The sequence below is a fragment of the Fomitiporia mediterranea genome, assembly GCF_000271605.1.
Source record: "Fomitiporia mediterranea MF3/22 unplaced genomic scaffold FOMMEscaffold_4, whole genome shotgun sequence".
NCBI lineage: Eukaryota > Fungi > Basidiomycota > Agaricomycetes > Hymenochaetales > Hymenochaetaceae > Fomitiporia > Fomitiporia mediterranea.
Window position 1 is genome coordinate 4,279,702 of NW_006760389.1, and position 17,220 is coordinate 4,296,921.

Below are 17,220 nucleotides of genomic sequence, written 5' to 3' on the forward strand. Positions count from 1 at the left end.
TGACTAATGTCTCAAATCTCGTTTCCATATCTCTAGCTCACTATACTAAACAGATCATACTCCTTTAAGGATCTTTGAATATTAGCTAGCACTTGCATAGTACATTTTACAAGTTTCTGGCAGTCCAAGCAAAGCAAAACTTTACTCCTGTTCTTTACTGTTCAATGTATGGCTTACTAAACTTGACTCTTCCTATCTGGTTATTGTCTCCTGAAATATTTATTCCCTTTATGTATATTCACTCCTCTCCTGTCCTATGCCAAAGACACTACAGTCCCAGCCACCCTCCCCAGTCAAGCAGCCAGCCAATGCCCCTGCCCCTGACAAATTAGACAAGATGTCTGAAATCACTCTCAGAAAGAAGAAGAACACTGATGCTCAGGCTGCTTTCCGTGCACGCTGTGCTAACTATATTGCCACCCTCGAAGAGACAGGTCTGTCTGCTGCTAAGTACCTAAATATTCATGTTCCGACAACTAAGTGTCCGTAAATCGCAGTAACCAGCTTAGAGGCAGTTGTAGTCCAGCTTCAGGACTCGTGTCGCGAGGCTCGCGCCAAAGCCTCAGAATTGTGTCAGGAAAACCACTACAGTGTCTAGTCTGTAGATTATGTAGTATATACAAAAATATATTACTTTTGTACTTAGATACAAAGAATAATACTCTAACTCATCTCTTAAATTTTTTTTCTCTCAGGTCCGGTTATGGACCGGTCCAGAACCGGACTGGAACTTGGGTCCGGTCCACTACCCGTCCACATAGGTCCGGTCCCCAGTCCGGGACACTCCCGGACCGCAGATTTGGTCCGGTCCTGAGTCCAGGTGAAGTATGCCCGGACCGGACCAGGACCGGACTTCAGCAACTATACCCACAGCAGACATATTAGTTAGAATACAACAAACAAACATATTCACATAAACAATATTCTGAAGCAGGCCTCTGATTGGATAATAAGAATATGGTTTAGAATATAGGACAAATTTGTTTGTGTATCATATTCTAATATGTCTGCTGTGACCATTACACTTTTGTGCAGAGACAAGGCAATATATTTGAATGTGAGCTTTATAATCAAACATAAGGACATTATATTTTGCACAGCACAATATTCAAAAAAAAAGTGCCTTAGCAACATATCCTAAGTACATTCTCATGTTTGTTTTAGAGTGATGAATCAACTAAATTTGTACAACAAGTAAAAGGCAGACAATGTCTAAAATATGCGTTTAGTAGTGCAAAGCATACAAAAAGCAAATAAGGGGAAAAGGCACGATTCTAACAGTACTAGTGTCTACTTCTCACTTGTGCATTCTTAGTAATGAAACAAATCAAGATTAAGATAACTAGTTTGACACAAAGCCTTCCACATACAATTTTATACAGGCATATTGGTTACGATTGCAATTAGCAAGTTCAATTTCCAAAGAACTTCCCAGAAACAGGACGTGTTCCTAAGACGATGGAATAAGCAAACGGACTGCCGCAGACATGAACTCCAGCTTCTCAGGTGTATACGGAGGGTACCGATTACCCAAATGCATTTCCATCCTACACACAAACACACAAAAAAAAACGAATCAGTTTCTTGTCAGAATGTCTAAAGTAGAATAGAAGAGAGAGAAACATACGCAAGCGGTACATCCTCCGAACTCCTAAAATGCGTAAACCCATCAAATCCATACTTCACCACCTGCATACCATATCCCGACTCGCCCACCCCACTAAACGGCATCTCATCCACCGCGAGTTGGTCAAACGTATCGTTGAATATCAAGGACCCGCTTAACGTCTCTGCCATAAGACGATCTTTCACTTCTTGGCTTTCTGTGAACGCGTAGAATGCCAGTGGGTGGTCGTGGTCGTTGATATAGTTAATAGCTTCGTCGAGATTCTCGACGGGGACGATTGGGAGAATAGGTCCGAAGAGTTCTTCTTCCATGAGTGAGTCGTCGCCCGGAACGTCAGTGAGCACAGTAGGTGCGATCTTAAGTCTCTCCGGATCCACCTCTCCCTGAATCGCCAAACGTCCCTTCGACCGAGCCAACAACTCCCTCAACCGTTCAAAATGCGCAGCATTCACAACCCGCCCATACGAATCACTCGCAAGCGCTCCCTGCGGATACCGTTCCACAATCACCTCCTTCATCGCACTCACAAGTTCCTCCTGCTTCGACTTCAAAACCAAAACATAATCCGGCGCGATACACGTCTGCCCCGCATTCGCACACTTGCCATACAAGATCCTCCTAGCAGCAACCTTCAGATCCGTCGTCTCCGCATCGACATACACAGGTGACTTCCCTCCCAACTCTAGCGAAACAGGTGTAAGGTGCTTCGCAGCGGCCGCTGCAATCACTCGTCCAACTTTCCCATTCCCGGTATAAAATATTTGCGCCCACCTCAATTCGAGTAACTTCGTCGCCTCAGGTACAGCACCGTTAACAACCACATAGGCATTCTGGTCGAGGTATTTCGGGAAGAGGTCGGCAAGAAGTGCAGCGAAGTTAGGCACATACTCAGAAGGTTTAAGAACCGCGGGACACCCGGCAGAAATGGCAGCATACACAGCTTGTAAGGAAAGAATAAGCGGGTAGTTCCAGGGCGATATAATAAGAACGGGCCCTTTTGGACAGCGATATACAGTTGGGTTCCATGGTTGCTGCCAGTCTGGGAGGTTCTTGCATTTCTCAGGCTGTGCCCACTCCTCGAGGCGCTCTGCGCAGAGTAGAGCGCGCTGAATGACGGCGCCGACTTCGAAGGCGAAGAACTCGAGTTTCGGCTTTCCTAGGTCCTTGTAGACAGCGTCGGCTAGAGCGTCCGCGTTCTCCTGGCACATGCGTGCGAGGGCGTAAAGCTGCTGGCGACGGTAGGCTAGCGGGCGACATGTGCCCGCTCTGAAAGTTTTGTAGAGAGTCGCATGGTGCTAGTTGGCGACCATTTAGTATGTACTTATTATGTATAGGAGATTCTTTATACTCACCCGCTCGATATCCTCCAAGGGAGTATGCAGACGCGGGTCGAGCGGCGCTGCGTCCGTCGGCGGCTTGCTGTGCTTGAACTGCTTCTGGCCCATGTCGTCGTCGTCGTTGTTATCCTGAGAGCAAGCCATAACGCAGCTGGGGGAGGCTTATAATTGGTGGCCTGGAAAAAGAATGATCCCAAGCAGTCCAATGCTTCTCATGACCTTTGTATTGATTGGACATCAACTGATCGGGTGTGAATTATCCGTGTGTATTCGCCCCGTGGGTCGCATATTCAATCCGGAACCCTATTTGCCGCCGATAGTTCCAGGTCCCAGTGCATGTCTTCTGACAACGGCAACTGGACACGGTCACAGTGGGCATAGCTGGTAGAAATGGCGTCACAGAAGGTGTGTTCTCGCGAGTGCATCCAAATTTGAAAACCAGTTGGGTAACGCCACACCGCACGTTGCACTCTCGGCGCTCGGTATCCTCCACTTGACGGCTTGAACGTTGCTCAATGCAACTCAAAAATAATAATAAACTGTGTAGAATAAAACCCTAAGCTCGTGACAAGAAAAGGTCACGTGCTAATCAGCTCTGGCGCAGCGTCCAGCAACGACAGCAGCAGCAAACACTCTCACCTCATCGTGAGCACAAAGCAACGCGCTTTCCTTCACTGCTCCGACGCGTCTGCCACCAGCCATGCCAGACGTCCCGAGTCCGACTCCCACCCCGGAGCTCCCAGACGAGGAGGAATACTACTCCTCATGGTCCCTCTTCCTCGTTTGCATCCTCCTCATTATCTCTCTCTGGACATCCTATTACCTCCAAATAAAACGTATACGCGCAATTCATGAGACACTGGTGTCTATCGGAGCAGGGATGGTGGTTGGCTTTGTTGTGCGTCTCGCACCAGGGCACTTGATTCGGGAGATGTTGGTGAGTGCAGCGCAAGCTGTTCGATCAAGCGAGTCAACTGACGTGGATTCTATCTCTCACAACACAGACCTTCCATCATACTATATTCTTCAACCTATTGCTGCCTCCTATTATTCTTAATTCAGGTTATGAACTCAAGCAGGTGAGTCTTTCGCGCTGCTCTACTCAAAACAGCCTTTAATGGTTTGAGCCCAGGAAATGTTCTTCCGCAACTTTGGTTCAATCCTAATATTTGCATTCCTGGGCACATTTATTTCTGCAGTAGGCTTAGGGTATGTCCGACCATTCTTAACATGAGCGGCTGATTAACGATAAAGCAGAGTGCTCGTGTACATCTGGTCGCAACTTGGTCTCGAGTCGTTAGACCTCGGTCTACTGGAATGCCTCATGTTCGGCTCAACACTCTCCGCGACAGACCCAGTAACGATCCTCGCCATATTCAACCAGTACAAGGTGGATCCCAAGCTATACAACATCATCTTTGGAGAGAGTCTGCTGAACGATGCTGTCAGTATCGTCATGTACGAGTGCGTACTCTTTCACTCGCCTTTGTTCCTGCCCCTCCATTGACCGCGTCCCATAGAACTCTTTCCAAATTCAACGCCCCAGAAATAGAGGTCTATTCCATCTTCCACGGTATCGGTGTGTTCCTCCTCTCCTTCAGCGTCTCCATGGCCCTCGGCATCGCCTTCGGCCTCTTCATGTCCCTAACCCTCAAACACTCCTACCTCGCCCAGTTCCCCAAGATCGAATCCTGTCTAGTCGCACTCTGCGCCTACACCTGCTACTTCTTCTCCAACGGTCTCTCCATGTCCGGTATCGTCTCCCTCCTCTTCTGCGGAATCACACTCAAACACTACGCATACCACATAATGTCTCGCCGAACCCAACGCGCAACAAAATACATCTTCTCAATCCTCGCTCAACTCTCCGAGAACTTCATCTTCATCTACCTCGGTCTCTCACTCTTCACTTCCGCTCCCTCTGCAAAAGTAACGAGTTACTTCAAACCTCTCTTCATCATCATCTCTACCGTATCCGTCATATTCGTCCGTTACGCTTCTGTCTTCCCGATTTCTGAAGCTATCAACCTCTTCCAACGACATGTACGCGGACAACGTCAGGACGAAATCCCATATTCATACCAGATGATGCTGTTCTGGGCTGGTCTGCGCGGTGCAGTCGGCGTAGCGCTCGCAGCAGGGTTTCAAGGAGACAACGCACCAATGATGCGAACGACCGTACTCGTCGTCGTCGTACTCACAGTCGTCATGTTCGGCGGCACAACAGCCCGCATGCTCGAAATCCTCAACATCCGTACAGGCGTAGAAGACGACGGTGCAGTCAGCAGTGACGAAGAAGACGCTGCTCATCTACTCGGCGGTCCCGGTTTCTTCGGTGGACGACGTAATTCCGAAGCAGGAGGAGAAGGAGGAGGAGGAGGAGGATGGGGCCGATATCGCGACGACGACCACCCTTATTACTCACAAACCCGCGCAGCACGCATCGCAGCACAATACAACCACCACGTCCAATCCGCCTCTCTCTCCGGCTCACAAAACCAAAACAACATCTTCTCCGCCGCATCCTCATCAGACGAATACGACTCCGACCACGGTGAAGTCCTCCCACTCGCCTCAACCGCCAACGGCGGTCCTTCAAGCACGGCAGACCGTGAAGCTGGCAGTCGAAAAGACACCAACAAATGGAAATTCCGAACAATAGACGAACGCTACCTCATCCCTCTCTTCTCAAACGCAACCGCATCTCGTACATTCCACGAACGCAGACAACAACGTCGCACGCGAGCAGGCGACACCAGCGTCGAAGGATCTTCCACTCCCAGAGGAGGAATCGTCGTCGTCGGTGGCGGCGGCGGCGGCAGTGGTGGTAATGGGACAGACTCAGGTAGGGGTGCTACACCTGCTGAAAGCGAGGACGAAGGTGGTGGACAAGAAGTTGATTTGCGTGAAGGCGCGAGGAGGAGTCGGACGTCATCTACTAATGGAAATGGGTCGACATGGACGGGGACGGTACTCGAGCAGAGAATTGGTAGTCCTGCGCTTAGGACGCCGAGGGACTTTGGTCGGTAGTGTTGCATGGGACGTATGTTTGAATTGTAGACGTACACTTGGTGGCTATTTGAGCATAGAGTTAGTTATTCAGTACTGGAGTAGTTTACAGTAATCTTTACAGGTCGTTTCTTATTTATCATAACTATTGTGCATCACGTCAAGTTATGGCAGAGGGAGCCACTTTTGAAGGATAGAACGGTTGAATATTTATTGGAAAGGAACCTCGAATTCATTCATAATACACTCTGTTTCGGACAGCTAAGTAGTTAATATACAGACACGAAAGAACCATATAACGCACAAGACCATCGGAGTAAAAACAAAAAAAAAATCGGAAATTAAGCACGAATTGGCAAGAACGACGAAATTGTACGGGGATAGGGTCAACAAGAAAGCACGATAATGAGAACAAGAAAAGATGAAGAATGCATATGGATCAAGCGTCAACCCTTGGTCTCTTATTACCACGTTCACTTCCTTCGCCATCCGCCTCTGCCGTGGCCTCAGAGGATGAAGCGGGCTGCTTTGTACCAGTAGCAGACGCTAGCTCGGTCTTGAGAGTCGCGATTTCTGCCTCAGCTTTCTCGCGTCGATGCAGCTCTTCCTGATACATGCGGCGCATGTCCTCCAATTGTGCCTGGAGGTCTCCCATCGCTTGGTCCATGAGCAGCTTCTCAAGCGTCCACTTCTCAATATTGCGCGCCTCATTCTCTTTGAGGTGGTGAATGTACTGCACGGAACGGCTGAGGATCGCGCCCTTGGCCTTCTCGCCCGTCCCGTTCGGCACGATACGCGCAAGCTCGTTGATTCCTTCATTAATGTTTCCACGCCGACGGCGCTCAACTTCTTTCTATATTTGAGGTTAGTATATGCGCGAGATGCACACAGGGAATGAATAACGAACATGGTTATCCTTCCGTTGTCGCGCCCATTCCTCACTGCCCATGATAGTACCGTTAACTGTTGGAGGCCCCGCCCTGCGGCGTGCTGGCTTCTCAGCCGAGAGTGGAGGTGGAGGCGCAGACATATCCGTTGAGCCTGGAGGGGGCATGTGGCCGGGTGCGTGGCCGAGAGTCGGAGGACCATGTGGATGAGTGCTTGGACCAGACTCTTGAAGCTGAGGATGAATGTTCGGGTTCTGCGGAGGGCCACCAGCCTGGGAGAGATTGGAAAGAGTCTCTGCGGCAGCCTCCTTGACTTGGTCGACAGATTCCTATATAACGCATGTCAGACTGTGGTTGAGCAGAGTATATGCGCTGAAATTAACCTTCTGGTTCTGGTTCTGGATGAGGGTCAGTAGTGCGGACATGAGCTGAGGGTCCTGCTGAAGGGACTGATTGCCATTAGCGCCGGGGGTGACGCCAGCATCCTTGATTGCCTGGAGTGCGGTAGCAACAGCAGTAGCAGATACGGAGGGGTTGGGTATCGGAGCAGACTGGGTGGTTGAAGGGGCTGACTGGGTGGAGGTGGACATGACGACGAGCTAGGTGGCGGATGGCTGTGGCCGTGAGACTGGGAGAATTGTGGTAGGTGATCAAAGAACGTGACACGGGAGGGTGATGAGGAGGACCAGGTTGTTTTGGTTGTTTGAGCGCGGTACGGCGCGTAGTGATCACGGGGAGAGGGCAAGATCACGGGGAGGAACAAGAGGTCACGACGTCTAGTCCGGTTTTTTAAGGGAAAATCTACAGCATTTTGAGCGGAGTTTGAAAATAGACTCGATTAAGCACAAGAGGTACAGCGTTTGGATGAATAAATGACTTTCTAAATTGATTGTTTGGCATTCTTATTGACAGCCTCTGAGTTGATGCCGAAGGTACAGAATACCCAGCCGTCAAAAGTCTCCTCAGACTCTATGTCTGCAATTATTGGTTAGGACCTACTTTGTGAGACACTGTCCTCTCCATGCCAAAGATTCCTGGTATGTACCTTGCATTTCCTTGCCTCACATTGACAAAAATTTCTCCTGAAATTCACAGTTGTCAGACTCATCTATAATTTGGCTATCTTCACTGTAGGCATGCTAGAGTTTTAGATTGCTAAGGTACTAGGACAGGGAATGGATGTTGATCTATATATTTTACTGTACATGTTATGTTTCGTTTTGTGTCTAGACATTTTATGGTATAATGAAGTTATGAGGATATCACTGAACTTGGAGAGTGTAGAAAATAGTAATGCAGGTATCACTGAATGAAGTAGTGTGTAGAAATAAGTTAATCCTTATATCATTGCCGGACTTTCCCGCTGACGGGGTTTGAACTTGGATCACGTAAGCCACGAGGCAGGATTTCGGCGCCATCCCTTTCAGACTGTCATTCACTACTTACTGTCATGTCCTTTGTCCTTGCAATGAACATAACTATGTCTCTGCCTCGTGACCACGTCGGAGCTCCGCCTCACAGGCAACTCCTCCGCTCACCTAGCACATGCATCATGAAAGTTTATGGTTTGGTCCTCAGACAACATGCGTTGTATTACTCCCGCGTACTTTCACGCCCGTGATCGAAGCCTGATATCAAATACTATATTTGGCTCTGTTTACCTCAAAGTAGAAAGCTTTCTCTGATTCTGCAACGAATCTTGTTCATATATCAATCACCGACTCACCTGGGCACACACATACGCTAGGTCGATTTCTAGGATCCGCCTCTTTTCAACGCAAGTCCATCATCTGCTCGTCAAGGCAGTTTTCATAGTGCTTAGCTCTCGCAACTCTGATGGGATGGTGCCGATGGTCCCATGCTTGTTTCCTGACGATCGCACGTCGGCCAAACCAGCGTTGAGTCGCATAGTAGCCTACACTTCATCTTCATCTGGTGGCGTCTAATCATGCTATTTCGGATCGAGCAACGAAATTCGAGCGGCTGCAAACAACGCCCAGAGTCTATTCCATCTCGGAATCTCACAACTGGCGCCTCAGTTCCTGAAGCTTCTATCTTCCAGTATTTCCTCCTTTGATCACCGCATATGCTCAACTGGATATATATAATCCATTCAGCCCCTCGTCAGCGCTGGGCTGGGCGGACTCTGCGTCTCCGGTAAATGTGTCTCGACTACCCTGGCGGCATCACCTTGTGAACAATGAGTGCCGACGACCTGAAGCTGTTCCTCAATGCTGTACATGATTTGCGCATCACTAACGTAGGTCGCGATATTCTTCCAACATTTAAAGTACATACTAAATGAGCATTTCTCATCAGGCGGTTACGAGTGAGCGTGTTCATCTGGTGATTTTGCACACTCTGACACCATGCCTCGTTCCGCTTAGCCTCATCGCTGGTCGTATTGGTTTACGATATCTTCTTGACATTTTCAGAGTGAGTTACTATTGCCTTTACACTTGTTCAGCTGCTCATCCCGCGCCTTATCTAGAGAGGTCAGGATTTCCCGTAACAATAGGATCTCAGGCAGATCCTTATTCGCATATATTCAAGGTCGAATATGTCTGGAAAGCCAAATGGTCATCTGGAAAGGCTCTCTTTTTCCTGAACCGCTATCCAGTCGTATTAGTTTCGATCATCCTGATTGCCAGTAAGTTGGGAACAGCTTGGTTCGAGAAGATATTCTGATAACCGTTGTTAATCCCCCTGTTCTACCTCACCTTAGGTGAAATGGACGTTGCGTCTGAGCTAAAGGTACGTTCTCGGAGTGTTTATAACGAAAGATACGACCTCACATGAACTGATTTGTCGTATTTTCAACAGACGTTAGTGGTATTTCATCCTGAACAGCGAGATTTTTGACTAAGTATGATTTGTTTTGCAAGATGTGAAGCTGCGTACCGTCTGGAAGGCTGGTACGTCATCATATACAACATCATCTATATACTTTCTTAATCTGACTGCACCCAGGTCGATGTTGGCGTTCATAATTCCAGTGCAACGTATGTAATTCGTTTTAGGATTACGATCGAGCTCGGCAGCTTCTTCCTACAGTCATTTTCTGTCTTCGAACAAATGCTCTCTGGGAACGGAACAAGATCATCTTCACATTTCTTTTGGTGTCTATGCTCGTACGTCCTTCCCACAGTGTTTCGTGGGCTTCATCTAACTTGATTTGTAAGGCGTGTGACACCATTATTAGTGTCTTTATCTGGATGTCAGAACGAACGGGCCAATGTACGAACATTATCTACCGTTTTAATCGCATTCGCTGACGGACAAACCATAGTTATCTTACCCCAATGGCCAGGGTGAGTGCAAGACGTGTTTCCCAGCCAAGTCAATTCGCTGATACCATTAAGGTTGCGAGAACTCATGGGATGCTACGCAGACATTTCGCAATCGTCCTCGCCTAAAGTCATCATACCGGCCGTTGCAGCGCTCATGGCGTTTGACTCTGCCATCCTAGTTCTGACGATCCTGCGTTTTGTTCAATTCCGTAAGTAATTCTCCTGCATTGAAGTAACCATACATAGACATAAATGATTTTTCACTTATAGGGAAGGATGGAGGAGGACAAGGTTTCGTAGTAAGAATACTCTTTCGTGATGGTACGCCTGCCTTGCCCTTCTTCAAAGATGACTTCTTCACTAATGCCATGCAGGACTTATCTATTATATCGTCGTACTCGGTACGCCATCCCCTCATCCCTTCTTATTCCCTCCAGATTTATAATTTGCTGTCCAGCATCAAGCATCGCAAACCTCATCCTCTACGCCATCCTGCCCAAATCACACGCAGCACTCATCGGCACACTCGTCCCGCTCCTCCGCACAGTAATGAGCGTATGCGCAAGTCGGCTCGTGCTTAACCTCCGCGGAGCTATCGATCGCGTGCGTACCAGCAGTAGCCACGTTAGCAAGACGTCAATATTAGTTGGGAGTGCGAGTGGTGGTGGCAGCAATTTGTATTGTTCAACGCGCTCAGCTAGATCGGACGAGGAGTTGGAGTTACAACTCCATGTCGGCGCGAGTCTGACGTATCAGTATCTTATGCAGGTTAATGATACTGACCGTCCTGGTGGACCATCGTCACCCGTAGCGATTCGACCGCGAAGTACTACCGTCGTTGAGGTCGTCTCCGGCAAGGACAGCGAGAAACCTAGATTAGCTGACATGGAATTCGAGCAAAATAGACGGGATACGATCAGGGAAGGTAGAACGACGTTCGACGTCGTGTGTGCATTTGACGAGATGGAAGTTGAGAGTGGCATTCCTAAGGTGCCCATGGGTCTTGCTGTGTGAACATCATTCTTCATTCGCTTGGGTTCGTTTGTTTTATTTTATACGTATGACTATACCCGTCGCTCGTTTCTCACATGGTATTATTGGAATTAGAACTTGTAAACTGTCATTCCTTCTCTTGATTCATCTACAGGGGTGTGAAAAGAAAATAGATACTGGTGGATGGTGCATACGTTTATATAGCTAATTGTCGTACAGGTAAAAATACAAGCGGAAGAGGGAAAAAATCGTACAATTACGACAAAAAATCGAACTACATTTAATTAGCGTGTAATATCTGGTGAACGCCCCCTAAGTTCACCAAGCTCAATATCCCCATTCGCAAGGCTCGTAAACCTATCAAGCACAGCCGCCCTCAAACTACTCGGCTCCAACGAATGTCCATCATCAGTATACACTTCAGCCTCAGTGCTAACAGATACAATAATCCTCCCCCTCTCCGACAACGGCGGGGGCGGTGGAAGAAGCTCAAGCTCAAACTCAGGTTCTTGAACTTCGACGGGCAGAGGTGCAGGACTGTCCGCACTTTGCGAGCTCTGCGGATCGAAGAACGAACACCTTGCAAGCTCAACCGACGCACCCGTCCGAGAGAAGGTAAGAGTAGACTCCACCTTCCCGGTACTTGTACCGCAATCCCCTTCGAGTTCTCCCAACGCCCAATTCCAACCTTCTCCTATCCGTCCATTCCCTGTCTCCACTGCCGCCTCGCGCAGGTTCAGGAGAAGCCGTGCAGTACAGACTGACATGACTGTACGTAGGAGTGGTATGAGCGAGATGATGAGCCCTCGTCGTCTGAAAGGGAGACCTGCGTATAAAGCGAGGTTCGCGACGCTCGCGGCTAAAAAAGGAGTTCAGATAACTTGGACGGGCTACAAATTGGAGAAGATATGAACCTAGCATGATCAGATAGAACATAATGCCTAAAAGAGAATTGAGAACATCTCAGCGATAGCGTGTCAGTGAATAACACTGATAGACTTACCATCCCGGAAGAGAATATGCAATAACCGACTCTGGTCCTTCTTCGCTCTCCGAATGCCCTCTACACGCACCACCGTTAAAGCAAACACAATAGTATCAAACGCTATTAAGGCAGCCCAAGACGGTATTGCCTGCGATATGGAAATGTCGTTCAGAGCGCCATAGCACCCTAGAATCTGCTTGGTTCTGGGTCATAGCGTAGGTGAATATAATGATCTAACTACATAGTTGCCCTGGCTTACACGGGACGGTCTTGGACTAAGAAATCTAAATAAGCAAGGAATTTGTGGTGCACGGATGAAGGCACGTACAGGAAAGTGATTTCGTGATGAGAGCTATTGAAGCAATGATTGTGCCATCTGTTGCCTGCAAGTCATTTCATCAATGGAATAGGTCGATAAACGATTGAAACATTTCGTACCAGGAGTGCCGCGAGCAGGAAAACAAGGATCTTTCGATTTTGTTCCCACAAGGCAAGTGTTCGCAGAATGAGTATAACTATAAGATGTCAGTTAGGTTCGGTGAGAAAATGATTGACGATGTGCCAACCTTGGACGGGGATAATAAAGACAACCATAGACCTGGAGGGTACATTCAGGACGTCTGATGGTCACACAGAGGCGTATAAATTCTTACCAGGCTTCCACATAATTTGAAACAACGCAACTATAAGTGACAATTAGCAACATTTTTTTCTGAAGGGATGGTCTTCGTTTAAACACTGACAACTGATTATCTGTCAAGCCGCGAAAAGCAGGAGGATAGGGAAGATTGGCTCACGTTAAAAGGGGAAAAGTAATCAAACATATCTGCAAATCCGTAAGCGGCACTTTCAAAGGCGAGTCTACGAGGATGACATACACACGAGTAAGAAGACGGATATGAGAAACACCGGATACCTGTTCAAAATGAACAAAACCTTTCCGGTTGTCCACCGCGCCTTCCACACGAGCTCTAGCTGCAAGGGCGAGTTAAGCCATATTCATTCAAGCTTGGACCAAACCAATTTACCTCTCTATATGTGTATTAGCCGTATGTCAACGTAGTTATCATGAGAATCTCAGACGTACCTGGGAAACGTCAAGACCATATCATACAAAAATATCACAAATGCCGCCACTGGTTCAAACACGATCAGTACATCAACAAGCGAGGCACCAAGCCTTTTTCCAACATACACGTGAGATACTAAGTTCAAATGATCCGTTAGCACATACAACAAGACAGTATTCAACTGAGTGACTCACGTTCGTCGTTCGCGTATCCGAAACGATCTGCGGGAGCAGAGCAATCTGCTCAGCGGTGGTGGCCATGGGGGCATGAAAGAGGAAGGAAAGACGACTACACCGCGCCACGCCCGTATTTTCTTTATGGGCTATGTCGGAGCCGGTATGGTAGTATTCGAGTATCAACACCGGTTTCGGCGACAGAATTACCAACCAGGAATCAATTTCGGGCGAGACAACTCCTTGGACGTTCAAGCCGGTCCGCGCCACAAGCAAAAGGGGAAAGAAGCTCTATAAAGCCTTGGAACGGGAATGATATGTTGTTCATTTGTTCACGAGAATCGGGATAAGTAGCTTCAACTGGACAGCGTGATACGCATGTAGATGCCCAGACGAGGAATCTCGCCGAAGTTGAGGTCCAAAAATGAAACACTCTACAAAAGTAAATATATTTTTAGAGTCCAGTACTTGTCCATTGCGAGGTCCCTAGCAGTGCAGGTTCCAGATATGATGCAGATTAAAACAACTCTTTCCGATTGGTATATATGTTGTATTTAGTGTAGATTACAACTTGACTGTCCTGTAATTGTTGCGAAGAACCACATCTTTGACTCCCTGGAGCAGTTGGCGGGAAGTATTGCTCATCGTTGCAGAGAACAACGAAAGATGTTCGGTCGTCTCGATGGAGAATGAAATAGTCGAATGTTTAAGTAAAGCACCACGGATCAAACGAGTTTTGATGCAGAGAGTTCTCACGATCACAAGTTATGTGGGTGGTGAAGTTCCCGACTATTATTTCATAAATTCCTTTCACTTGCTTTAAATCAACAAAAGCAAAAACGATACAGCCTGTTTTAACAGAATAGCAGCAGTTTAAGTCAAAAAAACACTTTAAATTACACAAACATAATCAAGTCGTAAAGTTATACAAAATATCCAGGATATAGCGAATAAACAAAAGTCGTTTCCCTCCACTACCGTCCGTACACATACTAGTAACAAAGCACAAAATCAACAGTGCGTATATGAAAATTATTTACAAATGATCCACTTTAGATCTAAGGGGTTTCAAACTTGTAAGACAGCGTATGAGATAGCGATCACCTCTACAAAGGTTTGCCGTGCCCAAGCGCATCGACAACAGCATGTGTTCGTAACAACAAGGCAGACTAACAAGGCGTAAGCAGCAGGCAAATGAAGATGATATTAGTGGAGAGGCGTACCTCCAGGCTGTATTTTCCCTTCTTCGTATGCGCATTGATCTCTAACGATTTCCCTACGCGTACGACTTATTAATAACACATTAAAATCAGCGATATTCATCACCACTCACCAGAAAGAATGAGGTCGAAATGCTTTCGCGCCTCGTCTTTCTTCCCCATACACGCATACAATCGACCCATCTCAAAGTGCGTATAATACACCAAGTGATGGTCGAGTTCGATCTTAGGCCCGTTTGTGAGAACACGTTGAAGCGCAGCGAGTCCGCGTTTCTCCGCTTCCTCTTTTGAGATATTGATTTTCTCTCGTTCTTCTAGGTCTACGATCGCATTTGGTTCCTAATCCCAACGTCAGTTCATAATTTCCACCTCAAACGATGTAATGGAAAGCTCACAGGATGAGCGATATACCGATAACAAACTCCCTCCAGGAAACTCGCAAGACAGAGGTCATCCCAATATCCACCATTCCCGCCTTCATACTTTTTCGGATCCTTCTCGTGAGCCCTCAACTTCGCTTGACACTCAGAGATCGCAGCGAGCATCTTATCTACGATAACAGAATACGGTGCTCGGGCGATAGCGAGGTAGAAATACGAGAACTCAAGAGCAGCGAGGGCAAGTCGACTGTTTTGTTTTTGGAATTTCCGAGCTTTCCGAGACACGAATTTCTGAAAACGAGGTAAGACCTGTAGTTCAAATAGAAGAGGACTCCGTATAGCTTACCTCTAAGGGTATTGACTTGCCAGCAATACGCTTCATCAACTTAGGTACCTTCTCCATCCACGTGGCAGCCTCCTTCATATTCTCCTCCCCACCCAACGAAACAAGGCATACAGCAATTCCATACGCATAACAAGCCTTACTCCATGTCGCCTCCTCACTCAATACACGCCAGCATGGTAACGACTCTGCAAGGTTATACAGCGCGAAATTCGCAATTGCAATTTCCCAATAACTGATCATATGCAGATTGCGATACTGCGACTGTGTCTCCATCGCGGTTGTATAGCTCTGAATCGCGCGTTTTGGTTGACCACGGACAAGGAAGAGACGGCCTTGGCCGAAGAGGAAGAAGACACCTCGAGGATATCGCTCAAGGTTCCAGTTAAGGACGTTTTGTGCACGGAGTATGTCTACGTCTGGAGAAGCGGCGAATGTACAGATGACGAGGTGGTACATGAGGAGGGCCATATCGCAGAGTGCACGTCGCACCCCCTCCTGTTCTATGCTGACGGTAGGTGTCGCGGCGTCTGGGTGAGATGTTTCGCGCCATCCACCCGCACGGTAAAGCAACTCGAGTCCCTCTTTACGATCTCCTTTAAATCCGAAAAGCTCAACAACCGTCTGCAACGGTCCAGGCAGGAGAGTCAGAATTATATTTGACAGCCCAGCACCAAGGAGCACGCCAGATCGGAAGTCAGGATCGACTGATTTATCTTCTGGACCTTCTCCACGTGCGCACGCCTCCTCGTCGACAGTCTTGAGATAATTATACAATTGCCGGTAAATGATAACCAATGTCCGCATGTGTAAACTAAGAGGAAACACATGAGTTTGATACGTGGCTTTAATTATAACTGAACTTACGCCTCTTTGAAGAATGAGATCCAGTCACCTGAGTAGATTATACCCAATAGAGCCTGTCGATCCGCATAAGTAAATTAGAACATCGGAAGCAGCACGGAGGTGTCCAATAACGACACGCATGTGTACGGATGTGCAAAGTGATCATACCTTTTCGAAGAGCGTTTCGGCATAGATCAGTTCCGCATGGCGCTCGACCGGCGTCATCGACTTGATATGATGTACCTCCGACGAGGAAGATACGAGACTGGCCAACCTCGACGTGAATGATGCCGACTTGCGGTGCTGGCTCGCGATGTTGTTCCCGTGGCGCGTGTGGCCGATGGCAGCAAGAAGGTCCTTGAAGGAAACGAAAAAGAGCACGTCAACCACACAGTAAAAAACGCGAATGATAAGTGGATTAACGACAAACGACAAACCTCGTCCTCATACGACATTAATGCTTTCACACACTGAATTAGACCGTATCCAGATGACATGTACAACCGTTCCCTGCCAATTCCAGTCAGATTCGTGAAATAAAGAAAAATACGAGCGAAATAAATAAATAAATCGGTTCCGTCATAAACGCGTCACTTGCGCAAGCACTCACATGGTCGGGTTACTCTCCATCATGAACTGCTCAGCCTCAACCATGTGGGAAGCGAGGAAAAGATCAAGTGCGTGCTTGACAACAGGTAGGTCTTCCAGTGCTCTATCCTGTGTGTAGGCGCCCTCCCACTTCTTGACAGTCATCTTTGTCAGTAGAGACGGTGTCGAATTTGTTGCCGAAGCAGACGTTGGTGCAGTTGACTGTACGGAGGACATATTGCTGGATAATGTGTCTGTAGGAGAGCCTTGGTGGCTGTCAGAAGACATTGCAAAAGGGACAGAAAGATGGCTAGGATCGTGGCATGAAAATATATAGGGATAATAGGCAGGGAAGGGCAGTTGTAGTCTACTAGTGGTTGATGTGGTCACACGCACCAGATTTCTATGCACGTGCTGATGTAATTGTATTCAGTTCACATGGGGCATTTCACAATTTCTTGCCTTAAGAAAT

At 47.6% G+C, this 17,220-nt stretch overlaps 6 protein-coding genes across 6 annotated transcripts; 2 read left to right on the top strand and 4 right to left on the bottom strand.

Moving 5' to 3' along the window:
- Window positions 1–1,342: 1,342 nt before the first annotated feature.
- FOMMEDRAFT_105503 (aldehyde dehydrogenase) lies at window positions 1,343–3,321 on the bottom strand. The gene is made up of 3 exons (XM_007264987.1): window positions 2,980–3,321; window positions 1,628–2,922; window positions 1,343–1,547 (listed from the first exon to the last, which is right to left on the bottom strand). The coding sequence occupies exons 1-3, from the start codon at window positions 3,106–3,108 to the stop codon at window positions 1,451–1,453; spliced, it is 1,521 nt and encodes a 506-aa protein (XP_007265049.1). The 5' UTR covers window positions 3,109–3,321; the 3' UTR covers window positions 1,343–1,450.
- Window positions 3,322–3,628: 307 nt separating this feature from the next.
- FOMMEDRAFT_145785 (sodium/hydrogen exchanger) lies at window positions 3,629–6,071 on the top strand. The gene is made up of 5 exons (XM_007264988.1): window positions 3,629–3,901; window positions 3,969–4,043; window positions 4,097–4,173; window positions 4,222–4,428; window positions 4,485–6,071. Exons 1-5 carry the CDS (start codon window positions 3,665–3,667, stop codon window positions 5,992–5,994), a joined length of 2,106 nt encoding a protein of 701 aa, XP_007265050.1. The 5' UTR covers window positions 3,629–3,664; the 3' UTR covers window positions 5,995–6,071.
- Window positions 6,072–6,412: 341 nt separating this feature from the next.
- On the bottom strand, window positions 6,413–6,922 carry FOMMEDRAFT_80131 (uncharacterized protein; the record flags this gene model as incomplete). The annotated part of the gene is made up of 2 exons (XM_007264989.1): window positions 6,413–6,826; window positions 6,881–6,922. 2 exons carry the CDS (start codon window positions 6,920–6,922, stop codon window positions 6,413–6,415), a joined length of 456 nt encoding a protein of 151 aa, XP_007265051.1.
- Window positions 6,923–9,060: 2,138 nt separating this feature from the next.
- Window positions 9,061–11,257, top strand: FOMMEDRAFT_145787 (uncharacterized protein; the record flags this gene model as incomplete). The annotated part of the gene is made up of 12 exons (XM_007264990.1): window positions 9,061–9,120; window positions 9,180–9,296; window positions 9,414–9,510; window positions 9,586–9,614; window positions 9,754–9,775; window positions 9,881–9,991; window positions 10,063–10,097; window positions 10,150–10,171; window positions 10,252–10,359; window positions 10,421–10,471; window positions 10,525–10,551; window positions 10,608–11,257. 12 exons carry the CDS (start codon window positions 9,061–9,063, stop codon window positions 11,162–11,164), a joined length of 1,236 nt encoding a protein of 411 aa, XP_007265052.1. The 3' UTR covers window positions 11,165–11,257.
- A 170-nt stretch (window positions 11,258–11,427) lies between these two features.
- Window positions 11,428–13,458, bottom strand: FOMMEDRAFT_145788 (uncharacterized protein; the record flags this gene model as incomplete). The annotated part of the gene is made up of 14 exons (XM_007264991.1): window positions 11,428–12,002; window positions 12,058–12,084; window positions 12,147–12,331; window positions 12,388–12,403; window positions 12,457–12,511; window positions 12,567–12,643; window positions 12,782–12,811; window positions 12,872–12,881; window positions 12,926–12,989; window positions 13,045–13,103; window positions 13,157–13,160; window positions 13,216–13,264; window positions 13,324–13,333; window positions 13,393–13,458. The coding sequence occupies 14 exons, from the start codon at window positions 13,456–13,458 to the stop codon at window positions 11,428–11,430; spliced, it is 1,227 nt and encodes a 408-aa protein (XP_007265053.1).
- Window positions 13,459–14,477: 1,019 nt separating this feature from the next.
- On the bottom strand, window positions 14,478–16,913 carry FOMMEDRAFT_81128 (uncharacterized protein; the record flags this gene model as incomplete). The annotated part of the gene is made up of 9 exons (XM_007264992.1): window positions 14,478–14,540; window positions 14,595–14,647; window positions 14,705–14,930; window positions 14,987–15,262; window positions 15,318–16,128; window positions 16,182–16,234; window positions 16,329–16,517; window positions 16,598–16,670; window positions 16,771–16,913. The coding sequence occupies 9 exons, from the start codon at window positions 16,911–16,913 to the stop codon at window positions 14,478–14,480; spliced, it is 1,887 nt and encodes a 628-aa protein (XP_007265054.1).
- Between the last annotated feature and the right edge of the window lie 307 nt (window positions 16,914–17,220).

Excerpts from the sequence above, each read along its gene's own strand:
- FOMMEDRAFT_105503 (XM_007264987.1), bottom strand. The coding sequence starts at position 3,108 with ATGGCTTGCTCTCAGGATAACAACGACGACGACGACATGGGCCAGAAG. Across the intron at positions 2,923-2,979 it reads CCTTGGAGGATATCGAGCGG|CACCATGCGACTCTCTACAA; the intron begins GTGAGTATAAAG and ends GTCGCCAACTAG. Across the intron at positions 1,548-1,627 it reads TCGGAGGATGTACCGCTTGC|GATGGAAATGCATTTGGGTA; the intron begins GTATGTTTCTCT and ends GTTTGTGTGTAG.
- FOMMEDRAFT_145785 (XM_007264988.1), top strand. The coding sequence starts at position 3,665 with ATGCCAGACGTCCCGAGTCCGACTCCCACCCCGGAGCTCCCAGACGAG. Across the intron at positions 4,174-4,221 it reads ATTTCTGCAGTAGGCTTAGG|AGTGCTCGTGTACATCTGGT; the intron begins GTATGTCCGACC and ends ACGATAAAGCAG. Across the intron at positions 4,429-4,484 it reads GTCAGTATCGTCATGTACGA|AACTCTTTCCAAATTCAACG; the intron begins GTGCGTACTCTT and ends CGCGTCCCATAG.